Here is a 22,102-nt window from a genome sequence, read left to right as displayed (position 1 = left end):
TGTGTCAGGCAGTCGATTAAGGTCCCGTACTTTGACTCTTGACTAAGGTACTCGTGTGTCAGGTAGTCGATTAAGGTCCCGTACTTTGACTCTTGACTAAGGTACTCGTGTGTCAGGTAGTCGATTAAGGTCCCGTACTTTGACTCTTGACTAAGGTACTCGTGTGTCAGGTAGTCGATTAAGGTCCCGTACTTTGACTCTTGACTAAGGTACTCGTGTGTCAGGCAGTCGATTAAGGTCCCGTACTTTGACTCTTGACTAAGGTACTCGTGTGTCAGGTAGTCGATTAAGGTCCCGTACTTTGACTCTTGACTAAGGTACTCGTGTGTCAGGTAGTCGATTAAGGTCCCGTACTTTGACTCTTGACTAAGGTACTCGTGTGTCAGGCAGTCGATGAAGGTCCCGTACTTTGACTCTTGACTAAGGTACTCGTGTGTCAGGTAGTCGATTAAGGTCCCGTACTTTAACTCTTGACTAAGGTACTCGTGTGTCAGGTAGTCGATTAAGGTCCCGTACTTTGACTCTTGACTAAGGTACTCGTGTGTGAGGTAGTCGATTAAGGTCCCGTACTTTAACTCTTGACTAAGGTACTCATGTGTCAGGTAGTCGATTAAGGTCCCGTACTTTAACTCTTGACTAAGGTACTCGTGTGTCAGGCAGTCGATTAAGGGTCCTTACTCTGACTCTTGACTCGGGTAATCATGGCTCGGGTTGTGGATGTAGAGCCCTTAGTTTGACTCTTCACTCAGATACTCATGTCTCGGGTTGTGGATGTATGGCCCGTACTTTGACTCTTCACTCAGATACTTGTGACTCGGTTTGTGGATGTAGGAACCGTACTTTGACTCTTCACTCAGATACTTGTGACTCGGTTTGTGGATGTAGGAACCGTACTTTGACTCTTCACTCAGATACTTGTGACTCGGGTAGTGGATGTAGGGCCCGTACTTTGTCTCAGGTACTCATGGCTCGGCTTGTGGATGTAGGGCCCGTACTTTGACTCTTCACTCAGATACTTGTGACTCGGTTTGTGGATGTAGGAACCGTACTTTGACTCTTCACTCAGATACTTGTGACTCGGTTTGTGGATGTAGGAACCGTACTTTGACTCTTCACTCAGATACTTGTGACTCGGGTAGTGGATGTAGGGCCCGTACTTTGTCTCAGGTACTCATGGCTCGGCTTGTGGATGTAGGGCCCGTACTTTGACTCTTCACTCAGATACTTGTGACTCGGGTAGTGGATGTAGGGCCCGTACTTTGTCTCGGGTACTCATGGCTCGGGTTGTGAATGTAGGGCCCGTACTTTAAATCTTCACTCAGATACTCGTGACTCGAGTAGTAGATGTAGGGCCCGTACTTTGTCTCAGGTACGCATGGCTCGGGTTGTGGATGTAGGGCCCGTACTTTGACTCTTCACTCAGGTACTTGTGACTCGGTTTGTGGATGTAGGGCCCGTACTTTGACTCTTCACTCAGATACTTGTGACTCGGGTTGTGGATGCAGGGCCTGTACTTTGACTCTTCACTCAGATACTTGTGACTCGGTTTGTGGATGTAGGGCCCGTACTTTGACTCTTCACTCAGATACTTGTGACTCAGGTAGTAGATGTAGGTCCCGTACTTTGTCTCAGGTACGCATGGCTCGGTTTGTGGATGTAGGGCCCGTACTTTGACTCTTCACTCAGGTACTTGTGACTCGGGCAGTGGATGTAGGGCCTGTACTTTGACTCTTCACTCAGATACTTGTGACTCAGTTTGTGGATGTAGGGCCCGTACTTTGACTCCTCACTCAGATACTTGTGACTCGGGCAGTGGATGTAGAACCCGTAATTTGTCTCAGGTATTCATGGCTCGGGTTGTGGATGTAGGGCCGGTACTTTAAATATTCACTCAGATACTCGTGATTCGGGTAGTGGATGTAGGGCCCGTACTTTGTCTCAGGTACTCATGGCTCGGCTTGTGGGTGTAGGGCCCGTACTTTGACTCTTCACTCAGGTACTTGTGACTCGGGTTGTGGATGTAGGGCCCGTACTTTGACTCTTCACTCAGAAACTTGTGACTCAGTTTGTGGATGTAGGGCCCGTACTTTGACTCCTCACTCAGATACTTGTGACTCGGGCAGTGGATGTAGAACCCGTAATTTGTCTCAGGTATTCATGGCTCGGGTTGTGGATCTAGGGCCGGTACTTTAAATATTCACTCAGATACTCGTGATTCGGGTAGTGGATGTAGGGCCCGTACTTTGTCTCAGGTACTCATGGCTCGGCTTGTGGATGTAGGGCCCGTACTTTGACTCTTCACTCAGGTACTCGTGACTCGGGTAGTGGATGTAGGGCCTGTACGTTGACTCTTCACTCAGATACTCGTGACTCGGGTAGTGGATGTAGGGCCCGTACTTTGTCTCAGGTACTCATGGCTCGGCTTGTGGATGTAGGGCCCGTACTTTGACTCTTCACTCAGGTACTCGTGACTCGGGTAGTGGATGTAGGGCCCGTACTTTGTCTCAGGTACTCTGACTCGGCTTGTGGATGTAGGGCCCGTACTTTGACTCTTCACTCAGGTACTTGTGACTCGGGTAGTGGATGTAGGGCCCGTACTTTGTCTCAGGTACTCATGGCTTGGGTTGTAGATGTAGGGCCCGTACTTTGACTCTTCACTCAGGTACTTGTGACTCGGGTAGTGGATGTAGGGCCCGTACTTTGTCTCAGGTACTCATGGCTTGGGTTGTAGATGTAGGGCCCGTACTTTGACTCTTCACTCAGATACTTGTGACTCGGGTTGTAGATGTAGGGCCCGTACTTTGACTCTTCACTCAGGTACTTGTGACTCGGGTTGTGGATGTAGGGCCCCTACTTTGACTCTTCACTCAGGTACTTGTGACGCGGGTAGTTGATGTAGGGCCCCTACTTTGACTCTTCACTCAGGTACTTGTGACTCGGGTTGTGGATGTAGGGCTCCTACTTTGACTCTTCACTCAGGTACTTGTGACTCGGGTTGTAGATGTAGGGCCCGTACTTTGACTCTTCACTCAGGTACTTGTGACTCGGGTTGTGGATGTAGGGCCCCTACTTTGACTCTTCACTCAGGTACTTGTGACTTGGGTTGTGGATGTAGGGCCCCTACTTTGACTCTTCACTCAGGTACTTGTGACGCGGGTAGTGGATGTAGGGCCTGTATGTTGACTCTTCACTCGGGTAGTTTATGACGCGCCTGTTGTTATGCTAATGTACTTAGGTAGTCTCGACGGGGCCAGATCTTTGACGTCTGATAATATTTTTTTATATTAATAAATTGCAGTGTGATGGTTAAACATCCTCCATTTAAACGTCGTCAAAACAAATAGTCGAAATGGTTTCCGTTTACAAATAATAAAAAGGGCAGATTGTTTTTCCTTTTTTTTTTGTTTCATGATATCAGTTTATAGGAATCGACCTCTTCCCAAAGAACAGATGTTAATTGGACGAGCAGTTACAGACATTCGATTTGAGTGATTTGCTAGAGCAGACAAATTACACCATCTTCATAACTTTGAGAACCTATAAACTGTTAACAATCCTCTGCAATAACACAGTGATAATGGCTTAAACAAATCTCATATTAGCCTAATTGCTTAGCCATTCATAAGCTCTGTCTTGTAAACAATTTTAGAGATATATACTCTCAGTTATTTGGTGGTTGTCTCATGCAAGGGGAATCCACGATTTAACATTGCAGGGAACTATCATCCAATCATAGAGTGGGAACTATGGGAACAAGCCTCGTACAAAGCTTATCAAGAGGGCGTTTTGCATAACGTCTATCTCAAAACGTTAAGTCAGGAACGTATGAAGACTTTTTTGCCGAAAGGAATCTGAACACGCGGCGGTAAAAGAATATCCTCATTGGAAAAAAACTGCTGTTTATTGGACAAAACGGAAAGTAGCACTTGTAATTTATAGCAATTCTTGGGTGTAAAATACCGTTATAGTCCCACCTGAAGCATTTAACTATCAAGTTCATGGAAACTCACCACATTCTCGTATAGAGTGTGCACAAGCCAGGCCTCTTTTGAGGACAGTATATTGTTAATTACCTCCTACGCTTATGTTTCAATATTTTATCCACAGCGACACAGACCTACAACATAAACAACAACACCGATCTGCAGCACACACAACAACACAGACCTTCAACACGCACAACACAGACCTACAACATATACAACAACACAGACCTGCAACACACACAACAACACAGACCTTCAACACGCACAACACAGACCTACAACATATCCAACAACACCGACCTGCAACACACACAACAACACAGACCTTCAACACGCACAACACAGACCTACAACATATACAACAACACAGACCTGCAACACACACAACAACTCAGTCCTACAACACACACAACAACACAGACCTACAAAATATACAACAACACAGACCTGCAACACACACAACAACACAGACCTTAAACACGCACAACACAGACCTACAACATAAACAACAACACCGACCTGCAACACACACAACAATACAGACCTTCAACACGCACAACACAGACCTGCAACATATACAACAACACAGACCTGCAACACACACAACAACACAGACCTTCAACACGCACAACACAGACCTACAAAATAAACAACAACACCGACCTGCAACACACACAACAACACAGACCTTCAACACGCACAACACAGACCTACAACATATACAACAACACAGACCTGCAACACACACAACAAATCAGACCTACAACACACACAACAACACAAACCTACAACACACCCAACAACACAGACCTGCAACACACACAACAACACAGACCTTGAACACGCACAACACAGACCTACAACACAGACCTACAACATATACAATAACACAGACCTGCAACACACACAACAACACAGACCTTGAACACGCACAACACAGACCTACAACACGCACAACACAGACCTACAACATATACAACAACACAGACCTGCAACACACACAACAACTCAGACCTACAACACACACAACAACACATACCTACAACACACACAACAACACAGACCTACAACATATACAACAACACAGACATGCAACACACACAACAACACAGAACTTGAACACGCACAACACAGACCTACAACATATACAACAACACAGACCTGCAACACACACAACAACACAGACCTTGAACACGCACAACACAGACCTACAACACGCACAACACAGACCTACAACATATACAACAACACAGACCTGCAACACACACAACAACTCAGACCTACAACACGCACAACACAAACCTACAACATATACAACAACAAAGATCTACAACATAATTAACAACACAGACCTTCAACACGCACAACACAGACCTACAACATAAACAACAACACCGACCTGCAACATAAACAACAACACAGACCTACAACAACACAGACCTACAACATAAACAACAACACAGACCTTCAACACACACACCAACACATACGTACAACATATACAACAACACAGACCTACAACACAGACCTTCAACACGCACAACACAAACCTACAACATATACAACAACACAGACCTACAACATAAACAACAACACAGACCTGCAACACGCACAACACAGACCTAAAACATATACAACAACTTGGACCTTCAACACGCACAACAACACAGACCTTCAACACGCACAACACAGACCTACAACATATACAACAACACAGACCTACAACACACACAACAACACAGACCTACAACACAGACCTTCAACACGCACAACACAAACCTGCAACATATACAACAACTCAGACCTACAACATAAACAACAACACAGACCTACAACACAGACCTTCAACATAAACAACAACACAGACCTACAACACACAACACAGACCTACAACACGCACAACAACTAAGACCTACAACACACACAACAACACAGACCTTCAACACGCACAACACTGACCTACAACATATACAACAACACAGACCTACAACACACACAACAACACAGACCTACAACGCACACAACACAGACCTACAACATAAACAACAACACAGACCTACAACACACACAACACAGACCTACAACACGCACAACAACTAAGACCTACGACACACACAACAACACAGACCTTCAACACCCACAACAACTTAAACCTACGACACATACAACAACACAGACCTACAATACATATAACAACACAGACCTTCAACACATACAACAACACAGACCTACGACACATACAACAACACAGACCTTCAACACGCACAACAACACAGACCTTCATCACACACAACAACACAGACCTTCAACACATACAACAACACAGACCTTCAACACGCACAACAACACAGACCTACAACACATACAACAACACAGACCTACAACACGCACAACAACACGCACAACAACACAGACCTACAACACATACAACAACACAGACCTACAACACGCACAACAACACACACAACAACACAGACCTACAACACATACAACAACACAGACCTACAACATATACAACAACACAGACTCTCAACATACACAATAACCCATATCCACACCACGTGCATCATAGTAATAGTTTTTATCGGTTAATGCAGGAGGTGCCACCTTTGAACGGTCAGGAAGGAAGAGCTCAATGTGGGTTTTGAGTTCTCAACGTTACATTTGCCCAAACATGTATTAATGCATGAGATCATACCGTTTGTTTTGTGATAGTGGAGCATGGCAAATAACGTTAGATACTAAGTTGTCTTGATCCTACAACAACAAAATCTAAATTAATCGTTTTTAGACGCCCCCTTTAGCCTTTAAAGTAGCAGCACTGTAAGCATGTCAAAAATAATAATAAAAATTGACATGCCTTTTATCTATTTAATTTTGCAAATGCATCTTAAAACATAGATATGTTGTTGTTGTTGTTTTAATTTGAACGATTTCTTGGAACAGCCGACAGCTGATACAAATGTATCAGTTTGTGAATTGACTGTTTACATAAACGTATGTAGTACTTACTTAATGTAAGAACGAGGTCGGTGTCCAAACCCGAACTGTATTCAGTAGTATGAGATTAAAAACGGGAACCATTGTAAATTGTTTTACACGTTATTTCAAGTCAATATCTCAATGTGTTTGTTCAGTAGTTCAGTGTGTAGTTATGAATATGTTTTCCATTAATGTGCGGAGTTTAATAATATAGTTCATAACTTATAGCACATTATGAGTATTACTTGTTCGTTCAGCTTTTGTTCGTTGTCTATTTTACCAACAATGAAAGATAAAATATAATTATTTCATTGAGTTCCTGCTCAGCAGTGTTGCAACACTTTGGAACTGGTTTATAGTTGTTAGTAATGCTAGATTTAAACACACACACACACACACAAAAGCAATATACACCATGTTCAAGTTTATTAGTATTAATGTATTCACATTCTATAGCAATTTGATCATGATTTCATGTTTGTTCCTTTTCTAAGAATGTGAAAAGTAGAAACTTCGTTCTGCTGAAAACCTTTATTCCTGCAATCGAAATAAAAATTGATTGAAAATAGAGGTTCAGCGCTGTAAGCCACATAAAATAAATAGAAAAAGATAAGATTTCCCGAAATACATCTTTAACACGAGAAAGTTGTGTAACTTGAAAATGAACAAGATTAAGATCAAATTTTAGAATGATTTAATATAGTTCGTTCTCTGTGCTATTCGAAACATTTATGCCCTATAAATATATCATCTTATTGCTTGAAGGAAATTTTTGCGTTTGTTTGTGTTTGTTGGCATTTATTTAAGAAGATGCGTTTATGTCGGAAGCGTATATAAAGTATTACAAATAATAATAATTCGAAACTGGCATTACACAACTTTAAAATGATATAGTTTTTATGTATTTGGTACTAGTACGTGCAGTTTATGTAGTTTTTCCATTCTAAATATAGAATTTGGCATTCCGTATGGAGTTTAAATTTTAAAGATCCTTTTTGTTGTTTTTCATGAACGTAACGCATTTCATTTGGAACTTCTCGGCCATTTTTATCGAAAAACATGTATGCCGGTATATCAGTTGAAGTAGTTCGTAATTTTTTTTAGCTATATCATTAATGAAATGTAGTGTTTTAGAGTTGTATTTATTGATCTAAGTTTAAACTGATTGCCAGTGAATATATATTATTGCTAGCATAATTAAGATTCGCATGAGTTAAGTCATAAAGTTTAACTGCTAAATAAAATTACTACGCGATCTACTTGACTTAAACGTACCACTCTTTGAGTATGTAAACCGTCCAAATTCATCCGAGGTTGTTTTCGATAAAATTGGCCGAGGAGCACCGAATGAGCGCATTTCGCATTTTCTTTCCACTGAGTATGCTATCAAATGTATGTAGAAAAAAGAAGTATATCACTCACTTAATGTTGAATTTGGTTTGCAGCAGTATTTGCGCTGTGCTGCCTATGGTTTATATTAGTCAACATATACCAAAACATTGATTACCTCGTCGTCTGGGTGTAGTCTGGGGATGACGATATCGATGACGTCATCAAGTATAGTGCGCGTGTCACAGTTCATTGAGCACGTCGTAGTCGGTGGAGGAGGGGGTGGGGGTGGTGTGGTAAATAACTGAAATGCAAGTGTATATGTTTGCGGTTATAGGTAAGAAATCAAACTAAATTAAAGGAAAATGAAGATATTTGCGTACAACTTGCAGGTCGTCTGAGTATGTATGTAACGGAAAAGAGTCAGGATTTGGTTAAAAGAAGGTATAGGTAATGGGATAAATAAACGTTATGTTTTACGTCACACTTAGCACATAGGGCACAGTCTACTTGAATTTCCATTCACACATTGGTCAACTAGTATTCAAAAGACTTGTCACAACCTGTATGATGCTGTATGCGAGGAGGACCCCACATGTTATTAGTATGAGGCCGACCATAACCAATCTCCGGAGGGTGGACCTGCGTCTCTCCACGGCCGTGTTGCCTCCTCTTCTGTGGATGTTGAGAAGGTCCTCCTTGATCTGAACCCAGCCGATTGGACCGAGCGAACTGTGTCGTGAAGAAACTTTAGAATATTATTCTATGCACACTATTCAATAAAGTACTGACATAACGTAATAAAATGTCTACATGATATAAAGATGTATCAGCGTAATATAATAAAAACTGTCATAATATATGTACAAAACAACAACATATAACGATATACTGACATAACATAGATATGTTATCACAACATGTAAAGGACTTGGTACATAATGTAATAAAATAAAACAAAACATAATAACAAAGTGTTAAGACTGCGAAATACATTGTTGGATTTCCAAAAACGTGTATCGTGTATTACAAGACACCGCAAAACTGTTTAGACATGAAATACCGGTAAAGCGGTTGCCGTATGTATCAATTATATAATCTTGTCGTATTAAGTTTTCTTGATGGTTTTGTTGGCATCAATGTTATGTTTAAACTCTATCAATATTGTAATTTGTGAAAAATATAGCTCATAATATTAGCAAAGTTAGTGTGTAGCTATCAGTATCACTTACTAGTGTGTGTTTACATAACAAGTATGTTTCTGTTCTTTAAATAATTTCAAGGGCGAGTTGTCGGCTAATACTTTTAAACATAAAGGACAGTGACCTTGCCGGAGAATAAATAGTTTTATCCTTCCACATCTGAGGAATGTATGGTGGCCTATAGTTTACATGCGCAATTGGTTTTGAGCTCTCATCGCAATGATTTAGAATACCGTGGCCACGAACTATTTTCTCGTTCCAACGACTAAGTTATGTCGTGAGCATGACTCAAATCTGGTTCTTACTATTTGTTATCGTGGCCACGGCTTTGAGACGACCAGGTCGTGGGAAATAGATAGTAAGCCGTTGTCACGAGATACTTAGTCATGGGAACGCATTAACTTAGTCGTGGCCACGAAATCTCTAAGTCGTGGGAAAGAAATAGTACGTCGTGGCCACGAGATCTCTAAGTCGTGGGAAAGAAATAGTAAGTCGTGGCCACGAGATCTCTAAGTCGTGGGAACGATATAGTAAGTCGTGGCCACGAGATCTCTAAGTCGTGAGAACGATATAGTAAGTCGTGGCCACGAGATCTCTAAGTCGTGGGAACGATATAGTAAGTCGTGGCCACGAGATCTCTAAGTCGTGGGAACGAAATAGTAAGTCGTGGCCACGAGATCTCTAAGTCGTGGGAACGATATAGTAAGTCGTGGCCACGAGATCTCTAAGTCGTGGGAACGATATAGTAAGTCGTGGCCACGAGATCTCTAAGTCGTGGGAACGATATAGTAAGTCGTGGCCACGAGATCTCTAAGTCGTGGGAACGAAATAGTAAGTCGTGGCCACGAGATCTCTAAGTCGTGGGAACGATATAGTAAGTCGTGGCCACGAGATCTCTAAGTCGTGGGAACGATATAGTAAGTCGTGGCCACGAGATCTCTAAGTCGTGGGAACGATATAGTAAGTCGTGGCCACGAGATCTCTAAGTCGTGGGAACGAAATAGTAAGTCGTGGCCACGAGATCTCTAAGTCGTGGGAACGAAATAGTAAGTCGTGGCCACGAGATCTCTAAGTCGTGGGAACGAAATAGTAAGTCGTGGCCACGAGATAAAAAGAGTCATACATATGTCACCTCTATGCCACAGTAAGAATGCGCCTTTTTGTAACGGTTAAAGGTTGATAGTATGTCGCATAACCATTTCTTTCATGTAAGACTGTACTGACATTTTTTTTTTCTTTTTAGTGTTCTACACAATATTGTGTAAACTACACTCTCAGACTGTTTATTTCTGCTTCAGTCTTCCCCTGATTGCAATAAATAACGGCTGACTGCTGCTTTATTGAAATATATATATTGGTAAATTTGAAGTATACTCACTGCCTTCTCGTTAAATAAAATACTATGATGAACACTAACAACAGCAACAACAACAACAATAACAACAACAACACCAGTAACAAAAACAACAACAACAAAGACCTTTATGTGATATAACTTTGTTTTTCATACAGCAACATTTAAGAAAAAAAGTATCAGATTACATTGTGATGGGCCCGAATGTTATTTAGGAATACTGTTATTTCAATTCAATATATATTAACACACGTATAGTCAGTACGGACATAAATGGTAGAATTTATTAATAAAAGGAATACAATTCTTATATCACTCTGAATACATTTCCCTCGACGCAAATTTCATCCGTTGTTACTACGCCAGAATATAGTTCCATATTAATTTTAATTCTGTTGTCATTCAATATTTCCTGTTGTACGTTCATGCCGAAACGTTGATAATTTAAGGACGACAGTGCATCCGCTGAGAGACAACATTCCAGTGGTATGCCTTGTCTCAGCTTTGAGAACTGGTGCGTACGTTATAAATAAATGCAGTATAGTGATATGGCGGCCATCCATCAGAGAGTAGCATAGTATCTTGGGGGAGGGGGGGGGGGGGGGGGGGGGGGGGGTTCATATAAAAAAAATCTCCTTTTTGTCGCCTAGACATGTCCGTTGACATTGTTGTTACAACAGAACCAGTAGCTGGCGACCGCTGAAGGACATATTTCGTTATAATGGTGTACTTTCTAGTATACGGTGTTAAGACTTTAACAACATAGCTTACTCGCCATTCTTTAGGAATAGCCCCTCGCCTATAGTATGTTTAGTAAATAATCGTAGGTATTACACGCTCATGTATGATTATGTGCCGCTTAAGGCCGCCCTCATATAATCGTATGTATGATTGTGAATACTATAACTATCATATAGCTCATCAGCATGAAAGGAGATCAGTGAGCAAGATTACGAACAGTCTTAAGTCCAATTCTAGACTCAGATTTAGAAAAGAACATTTATGAAATTATTATAATAAGAATCATTTTTATTCCATTCTTTTTACAAAAATGAATGTGAACAATTGTATATTATCGAATAGAAATAACATTCAGCATCGATACTTACATCGAAAGAAACTTACAATGAAATAAATATTTGCAATTTTGCAACTTGAGTCTGAACTCAGAATTGAGACTGTTTGTCCCGGGACCTGATTTAAGAAAGTGTGTTATGCCAGGTCATTAGGAATTAATTTAGAAAAATCTTATTTTAACACATAATTTTATAAAATTGCAAAATCCTTATCAACTTGGATCAGATGCTATCGTATGGACCAAAATCATTATTGAACGAAGCGTTTGTCAAGTCAAAAATGATTTTGTAAACCATATGAACAGCATATTTCGCAACGAATAAGTACATAACTATTGTATTGAATGATATCATGATGTTGGTATTTGTTTTGTAAAGTCGGATTATCCTTTGAACTGGTACGGGCAGGTATTCCAAACAAATTTGTTTTTGCAAAGTGATATGTTACCGTGTAAACACAGTTGATGGAAATAATGTTTGCAGAATTTAAACCTTCAAATCAATAATGTTGATTTAAGAATGTCGTATAACTATGTATTTTTTTAAACAAAATAAACATCGACATTAAAATACGAATGAACGAAAATAAGTTTACTCAAATTGTTCAACGCATGAATACGAGTATTGTATGTCATCGAAAAATGTATGTTACAATTGCACTATTGTCAATTGTAACCACGGCCCCCAGGTCTGGGGAATAGCGGGGACTTTGACTTTCGGTCCAGCCAATCTCCGGTAAAATCTCCGTCCTACGGGGACAAACTGCTGATAAAATGCACCCGCTGCCACGGGGACAAACTAGTTTAGGCCAATTCCCCGCTGTTTTCGGCGCGAAAACAAAACCATCGTGTTCACTCGGCACTGCGGAGCCACCTGGACGGTAAAAACACGGCCCATTTCCCCCACTATCCCCGGTATACCCCGGACCTATGGGGGCGGGGGTGGGGGTGGGGTATAAATGACTGGTGCATTACGACAATATTATACAAATAAGGAGTAACCAATACATGTTTCATATCTCAAGGATGCGTTGGGTATAAACGAGTGTAACATTGAGGCTACGTGTGGACTTTTATGGTATAAAAGGCTCGGATGTTGAAGAGTGTAATATGTCTTTTAGGACTGAAATGTCCTTATAATGAAGAGAAACACTATGCTGTTGTTTACAGAAACGCGATATCAAAGAGGAAGATTTGCCTTATTTGGAGAATAAGCCGTGAATTTTGTCCAAAACAAATAAAAAAACGTGTTTGTATATTTTTTTAAGGACTCGTCGACTTTGAAAAAGGGTCCTTTAAACAAACGGATATCTATCTTAGTTTGATTGATTTTATACCGGTTAAACAGAGACTGGGCCAGGAATACTATCATTAAGCATGCTATGTTTGTTGAGATGCGATTATCATATCAAAGTGGTCGCCCATAACCGCATTTAAAGGGACTCGTTCAAAGACCTTATTTTGGCGTCCAGATTGAGATAGCTTACTAACTTCCATGAACAAACACTGAACAGCAACTGGCAGATACTTATTTGAACCGAATGTTGTAGGTACAGGTCATTATAACTTTAATGGAGTTATTTTAGGTTTTTGTCAAAATAAAGCATTTTCTGACATATCTTAAATGAACTGTGCACAGCACTTATTTAAACGTTCAATGATGTTTTATCATTGTAACAAGCAGTTTGTTTACATTTCACAATCGATGTATGACCCTATAAATCATGAACAAGTCCCTTTAATTCGATATTCAGTGGCGGATCCGTAGTCTAGTGGTAACATGTTGACTGTCAATACAGTGTTCAGCCTAATGTAATGGTTAAGTTAATTGATATTAGCGTTTTCTTGCTTGGCTTCGTCTTGTAAAAGAATAAAACGCGATCTTCACTGATTAAGTAATTACTGGAATATGAACGATAGTGTATGTGCGGAGAGCAAGGCATTGCATAGTCAAAATAAAACAGATTTCATACATTTTAACATTCATTTAATTCCAAATGGAGGTCCTTAAACTGATAACATATTGCATACATTAGTATTTTGAGCATAATTATTATATTGATTTATTTCAATTTAGCTAGGTAAATTAACAGTCACTATTTAATTTCCTTTTCAAAAGAATCTTTTATGTAAGATTGAATTAAAAAAAAAAATTAATTTCATTTACATATAATCAAAGCTCCTTCACTCTAGTGCCAAACTCATTTTGTACTTCGGGACATGCCCCACTACTTATTTTCTTCTCCAATTCAATTCAATTCAATTCAATGATGATGATGATGATGATGATGATGATGATGATGATGATGATGATGATGATGATGATGGTGATGATGATGATGATGATGGGAGGAGGAGGAGGAGGAGGTGGAGGAGGAGGAGGAGGATGGATGGTGGTGGTGTTGGTGGTGGTGGTGGTGATGGTGACGATGATAATAATTATACTGCGTATCCACTTAATGGTTTGGAAAAAAAATCATTAAACGTGGGAACTAGATCAAAGTCGACCTGGCTGTTTATAAATATTTACAGACAAGAAAGACGGCCCACCTGTAATACCTAGCGGCCGGGTCCGCGAACATGTCCGGCTCAACGTCGGAGAACTCTTCGTCCTCTCTGCGCTCTTTCTTGCCGCACCCGGCGCTCCACGACGAGCTGCTTCCAGGCGACGTCTCATGTTGCCCCATATAGGCCGCTTCCATTCTCCTGCGTGCACGCATTGCAGCCATCTTGGAGGCAATCATACGGGCATTCGCTTCCATCCATCGTCGCTTGCGCTGTTGATATTTGTCTTCGACAGACCGCCAAAAATTAAGCGAGTTTGTGTAATCGAAATGGGGACGGACGCTCATTTTATAGACGCCGTATATTTCACGCTTAGCGTCTGTATTCATTTAAACATTGAAGAAATACTTGATTATTTGTTTAATATTTTATAAGGTGAAAACTTTTTTGAAATGCTTTCGATAAGACACGACACGAACTCGAGGACTCGTCGCTATTGGCGACGTTTGCAAGACAATAATGTGACGTCATGACGTAATTTAACGTCTGTAATATTCACCATTTTTATTTTTTTCATTTAAAGACGTATATGTATGCAATGTAGCAATTCTGAAAAACGAATGCGTGTTTTGATAAAAGAAAACATTCCGAAATGCATTTACCCACAAATTGACCTCATAATAACTGTTATGTGTTGTGTTATTGAACGACGTTCAATATGTAATGAAGCACCAGAAACCAGCGATAAGTTTTGAACGCCAGATCAGTTTGTAAATAAAATACAGGGAATACACTTGATGTCTGTTATTAATCTTCGTGCGTTTGGCACAATCTGCAAATATTCAGACATGGTAAACTCCTCTCCAATAGTCGGACCTTTTTTAAAGCGTTCGCTTCAGTTATGCCTAATGTACGGAGAAAATGTATACGTTATTTCGGCAAACCATCGTAGGTGCACAAAATACGCTTTGATTTTATTTACATATTCTTACATAACGTAAACGTGCATTCTGATTGACTGATAACAACTTCTATGGATTTCAACACGTATTTACAATCAGGAAAAAAATATTTTTAACTATGCTAATTCAAGTACGTCTATGTAAACATTTTGCTTGCCAGTCAAGAGATATTCACGCCAACAGATTTCTGTCTGTCAGTTAACCTGCGCAATCATCTCCTCCACTTCCGAGCTGCCGTATTATACAATTACCGGCTCCCGGGATACCGCGCCGAGTTGTAAACAGATTTGCCGGGCTTTAGACGGGCGCTTGACGGCGGGAGACAAAGTGTTGGTTGAGCAACAAAAGCCCGTGTCAAGAACCCTTCATGTCCCTAACACGTGGTGCTTAATAACTGAACCTGTCAGCTCTCAGAGCCGGGCTGAAATAGTTTACCCACAATTCCTTTTTGCTGAGCGTGTCTTCACATCGAGTTGTAGATTCAAGACAGAGGGTGCATGAAAACAGATTTAAGATGGAATTAAATTTCTTATTATATTCTACGTTTGCGGTTTTGATGTGATATAGAAGGAGCTTATATAATTGTATGTTTTATTTTCATGTATGCTTTTAAAAATGGGAAAATATTCCTCAATACAATAAATATTGAATTTAACTATAATTTAAAACCATTTATGTGAAATGACCGTTGAGTTGCATTATAAGTTTAAGAGATAAAAGTCAAATATCCACCTAATGATAATACATTGAAATATTAATTAAAATAATCTCAAGAAAACTATATATGATATAATTATGGCACAAGTAAAAGGGCAGTACCTTCAGACGGCATAATTTCAAATACCAACATTCATTCAAGTAATAATAATAATAATCTAGGAAGACATATAGCGGGCAATGGCGTAAAGAAAGTTATCATCACTCTTTTAGAAATGTAATATAACGAGGCATTTATTTAAATGATTATTTCAATTACGAATTTGATGAGTTTGAATTTCTAACATTTATTTAAAGGATAAAAATAATGCGCTTAGAATTATTATCATCGAGTTGACTACATTTAATATTTCTGTCTTTATATATACTATAAAATAATGAGATTTTAGTTTTACTATTTCAACTTGAAATGATTCAATAAAGCTAACCACAGAGTACGCAGCAAAGCAATACACGAGCACAACTATAAACCAGTCTGCTGGGCTCAATACACGATTACAACCATAAACCAGTCTGCTGGGCTCAATACACGAGTACAACTATAAACTAGTCTGCTGGGCTCAATACACGAGTACAACTATAAACCAGTCTGCTGGGCTCGTATTCAATAACCAACTAGGGTCAAACTTAAATATACGAGAAGAATCTGAGCGTTTTGATTGGCCAGTAATAAAACTGACCATTACTAGTATACTGAATGGAATCACTGAGGCATATCTAAGGATAAGGATAATAAAACAATTGCATACTGCCCCGAAACATCTGAAATTGTAAAGGAGCTTTATAACAGAATGTTTGCAGCCGTTTACCTATACATGTATAATATCTCATTTTTGTATTAACAGAAAAAGGGAGACCCTGGCGACGAAGACAACATGTCCGACAAAGACAGCGCCGTAGTCATTCAGCCAATGGACAATCAGGACTCAAACAGCGACCGACCAATCAGCGAGCCCCACACAACTCCTGTTAAAGAATACTCAAATGGTGACCTAATTCAAGTGATCTGTGATAACAATGATTTACCTCCCCCTTATGAAAACCTTGACAATAACGGCACGGGTGATAACGACAAAGACAGCAATGACAAAGAAGATAACCATTCCCTTATTAGTGAGAAAAGTGATAAACCGCAAGCGGCCGAGACTGAGGATGCTGACAGCCTGTGCAGCGAGCCGCACCCTCCCCATGAGGACTGGGGCCACAAGGCCGAGTACCTGCTGGCTGTAATCGGGTACGCTGTGGATCTGTCCAATGTGTGGAGGTTCCCCTACCTCTGTTATAGGAACGGCGGAGGTAAGTGCGCAGGGTGAAAATTTGGGTTCAGCAAAAGTCTGTTAAACTAGCAATGGCTTCGTGTGTATCTTATTGTATCTGAATATATTTTTTCAATTTATTAATCTTTAATAGCAGGGTCAAATTAACTTGTCGGTTCTGTGGTTATGTCCTGAACACCAGACTTAAAAAGGTCTCTATTGGCATCACTGACTTTTGAATCCTTCAGCACATACGCGTTTATTGTTAACCAATTGTTTAGATTCAACTGATTTGACAACTGAGAGTCAGGTGACATTGATATTTACTTTTAGGTAAAACACATCGAAATTGAAGCAGGAGACTGATATCTGTAAATAAGGATTGCTATGAAAGAACAATAAGAATGGCGCGCTTAAATAATGATTCTTCAGAGACACTTTTGTTGGAATAGTACTTTGACTAAAAAGGATGTTAATCTTGAATCAACAAGTTTTATTTTCAATTCTCTCAATGCTTGAGAATAAATGATTTGACGACTTACGCTGTGGGGGAGCTTCTCAACCAAAGGGAAGTAACTACTGCGTGGAGTTTGCTCCAAAACACGTTACCCGTATGTCCAGTGACATACAAAATTCAATGAAACTTCTTGCTTCCAAATACTGTTCATTCTAAATTGTATTTAATGGGCTAGACACCAGATGATACAATTGCAGAAAAAGAAAATGGTCGAAAACTTACATAAACTTGATATCGGTGTGTTCAACACATTAAATCGTTCTTACTGATGTATCACATCGCGTACGACACATGCATCTTTCGCAGTGTATACTCACTTTTCCAATTCAAAATCTACAAGGGTTGTCTACCACATGTAAATCCAATAAATTTAAAAATAGTGCTGGTATATTTATCTGTACTCATAAAATGATATTATTATCGTGTGAAACCGTTATGCGCTAATTTCAATGTGGAAACACAGATAAGACACGACATGATTGCTGCGATTATTATTTTAACCATAAAAAGTGATGTATAATCGGTCTCCTAATAGCTCGCATTGACACTTTTATGCTTGTTTTGAGGAAATACTGTTTCTTACTACCAAGCCCTTTCAACCAACTAAAAACAATTATCTGGAAGTAAAAACTATATATTTTGTCTAACTGTTTGTTCCTTGTCTAACTTTTTGTTCCTTGCAGGTGCTTTCATTATTCCATATTTCACGACCTTGGTATTCGGCGCTCTTCCAATCTTTTTCATGGAGTTATGTCTGGGTCAGTTCCACAGAGAGGGACCAATAACTGTATGGAAAATAGCCCCAATCTTCAAAGGTATGTGGGGTCAAACTTCTATTTATGTTGCATGCAAGATTAGACGCTGAGTTTGATTGAACTGTAGAAACCGAGTGTGTTTATTGGACGGTAAAGCTGAATGTTTTGATTGGACAGTCGAAACTGAATGTGTTGATTGGACAGTAGAAACTGAGTGTTTTGATTGGACTGTAACATTCCTTGATCATACATTGACATGCATCACTGAGGCATGTCTGAAAATGAGATTAAGAATTATAATGAATATGGTCCCAGGCGTATATTTATCAATTATTTATTTAATGTGGAATATAAGGAACTTATATAATAAAATAATTAATTATGAAAAGGTAGAAGGTATCAATGAGGTCAACCATTGAGATCAGCTGTGAACACGTCCAATAGTGGTCTTTCTATCGTCGTTTTTATTTCAATCCCCTGTCCAACATGTACAGCATGCACGCAGATAACATGAAACGCGGGGAATTAGTACGAGGTATGCTCGACTTTTATGTCGAAAATAGAGGTCAATAGTATTCTTGCAATGTGGCCAATTGTTCAGAACTGTTTTTTTTTTGTAAGATAACAACGATGTTTACGTCATCGATGTTGACTTTCAAAATCTTTACTGCTCTGGAAGTTTAATGGCGTCATCGTTGTTCCAGGGCAGTAAAGGTTTTGAAAGTCAACAACGATGACGTAAACAAATGATAGAAATACTGAAGATCACACGATACAAGTGTGGTGATCTTCAGTATTGCTATCATGATTTGCGACAGCTGTGTCAGCTTAACTTGTTGTATTAAAATAGATGAGCCCATCATCAAATAGTTCGTGTTTAAAAGAAATTTTTATCATATACATGTATCACCTTTAACAACGTTCTGAACAATCGGTCACCTCCTTCAACTATAACGTATACTGAAGTATTCTTGATCGGGTGTAGGCGTTAGTCATTTTTTGTTCAAGTCATGTAATTAACCGCTATTCGAAAAGTGTCCAAACAATGACTCTTCGTCTTATCGGCAAGATTTACAGCTGTGATCTAACAAAAGGAAATCCAGCCGCATTCTGAAATAAATGTCCTTTTCTGGTTTTATGAGGAAGATTTAATTATATTACAAGAAAAACAAAATGTTTTTGTTGGTCTTCTGTCTAGGATTTTATATCTAATTCTGGCCTTTACATTAGAATTTCAAAGTACTTTTCTACGATGTCTGGCCGAAACACCGATCCTAAGTTGATGCCCGTTAATGCTATTACGGGTCCTCTATGTATTTTGTTTTTAAGACACTACAGAACCTAGAGAGTGGGTCGGCATTTTGATCTCCGGATATAGTTGCAATAATGTTGACAACAGATTTTTCAATTGCTCAGAAGGCAGGAATCATATAACATGGCATCGTGAACATTTCGCAATATAATAAAATATTTAAAATATACATATATTAGAGGTATAAATTCGTCTAAACCCTTCCCTTGAACGTAAACATGGTAACGCGAATTGTGTTGTATGGTGGCCATAGAATTGACATGTATAGGCTCGCCAATAAAATACTAATCAATGTCTACAATCAACGCTTATTAGAAAATACGTTCGTACGGGAGACTCATTCTCGGTCACCAGAGTGATGATGCTATGTTAGATTTGTCACGATTGATCCGCTGATGAATGAGAATTGTGAGACAAAGAAATGATAAAGTGGCCAATGATTGCAAGAATGACGACACACAGCAACTGGTGCCCTATGACTATATATGTTTAAGCTAAAAATGTGCAAAATAATAATCTTTAAATGATACAAACTTTCAAATATCTCCCCAGTATCCATATTTTTATGAAATAAACAGTATTCCCATGAGCGACACTCTATCTGAAACATATCGGAGGTTGAATAAATGTGTTTTAAGAATAAAGTATCATTGATGTTTTCAGGAAAGTAAAGACAAACATTTCGACCTTTGATTAGCGGACGAAAGTTGATTAAATTATTGACCATTGACCTACTGACCTACTGGCCTAAAAGGGGATGTCAACTATATGTCAAGGTCAAACCGTTCTCGAGTGATTGTATCGAGAAATCAACCGATAAACAGACAGACAGAATGAAAGACGAACCGACATTTGTAATCATATATGCCTATTTTGAAAAAGAGGAATACCATCCGGTAACAATATGACATATATGCCTTACCAGCAAGTATATGAGTGCATACTTATATGTACATGTACGTATCATATAAAAACAGCTTGGGTTTTACACACATACTCTAATTGGTGTACTTTTTATATGGCGGGTATTCATGAGAGCATTCAGTTTGAATGACCGAAAAACACAGATTTTAAAAAAGTCATGTCTTATGTTTTTAGGTGCGATATAAAGCAAGCATTATACATACGGTTAGGTGTGCGATCTGAGATATATACATAGATTATAAGTATCTTCCATGGCCGAGAGTGTAAGATAGGTTCATTCCGACCCGAGCGTAGGGTGCGGAGAGGTTTACCGAGTTTCCGCAAAACACCCTGCGCGAGGGTCGGGATGAACCTATCTTACACGAGCGGCTATGGTTGATGCTTTTTCTCCCACCTCAGTTAAACAAAATTAAGTAAACATGTATTTTTTGCTGGAATTCTTTTGTGCTTAGTGATAATAATTGCGTATGGATATGCGATAGCACGTGGTTGTCATGGATATCCGCGAAGTGATCCAGTTAATGTTAATAGTCAAATCGGTATTTTTAAAAAGTTCTAAGGAGAATGAAGGATTATTTCTTGAATGGTGCGTGAAAACTGTTTTATGGTGACATTTGAAGCGAGCAATAATTAATCAGCATTCTAAATATTACCATAAGACAAGATTTCCTTGATGCTACTGACGACAGTCTTCAACAAGGGAGGTAATTACAATGTGGTGACCATCAAAAAGGAGTTCCAAACGGGCATTTTATCTTCGCCCGTGGGCAAAATCAGAATATCTAGCATGGTTAAATTATTGGATCTACTTATCTGAGGTGGGAGAAAGACATTTCTCTTTTTCCGGAATTATGAAGAGAGTTACAAAGTTTAATAAATAGAAAAGATTGCAGGATGAAACGTCATGTTTAACTAGCATTTAGCAAGATCTGCAGAGCCTGTTAAGCAATTTAAGTCATGTCATAACTTAAGTCGATTTCGTAAAATTCTCGTGGTCAATTATTTAAAGAAACGTGTATTTTTGACATAAATTATGGATTTTCAAGAAGTCCAATGAATATAAAGAAATCCAGAAATTATTAAGTTTTAATCTCATGTGACCTGTGAAATACCTGGGAAAGTTAGAAAATTACTTAAGATGCTTTTTGAATACCGGCCCTGCTATGTGGACAAAGTAGCATTTAACTTGAACAAATTGATGCTGCTTTTGGTTCAAAACAAAACCT

The 22,102-nt window shown here is 39.3% G+C and overlaps 1 protein-coding gene across 1 annotated transcript in view; it reads left to right on the top strand.

The window, feature by feature from the left end:
- Window positions 1-22,102, top strand: part of LOC128242265 (sodium-dependent noradrenaline transporter-like) — a 114,350-nt gene that overhangs the window by 74,577 nt on the left and 17,671 nt on the right. The window contains exons 2-3 of the mRNA XM_052959356.1: window positions 16,958-17,408; window positions 18,569-18,700. Coding sequence (XP_052815316.1) covers window positions 16,958-17,408; window positions 18,569-18,700 — 583 coding nt within the window. The remainder of the gene's footprint in view (window positions 1-16,957; window positions 17,409-18,568; window positions 18,701-22,102) is intronic.

Source organism: Mya arenaria, chromosome 8 (genome assembly GCF_026914265.1).
Source record: "Mya arenaria isolate MELC-2E11 chromosome 8, ASM2691426v1".
Lineage (NCBI taxonomy): Eukaryota > Metazoa > Mollusca > Bivalvia > Myida > Myidae > Mya > Mya arenaria.
This window is presented reverse-complemented; position numbering and strand designations above follow the sequence as displayed.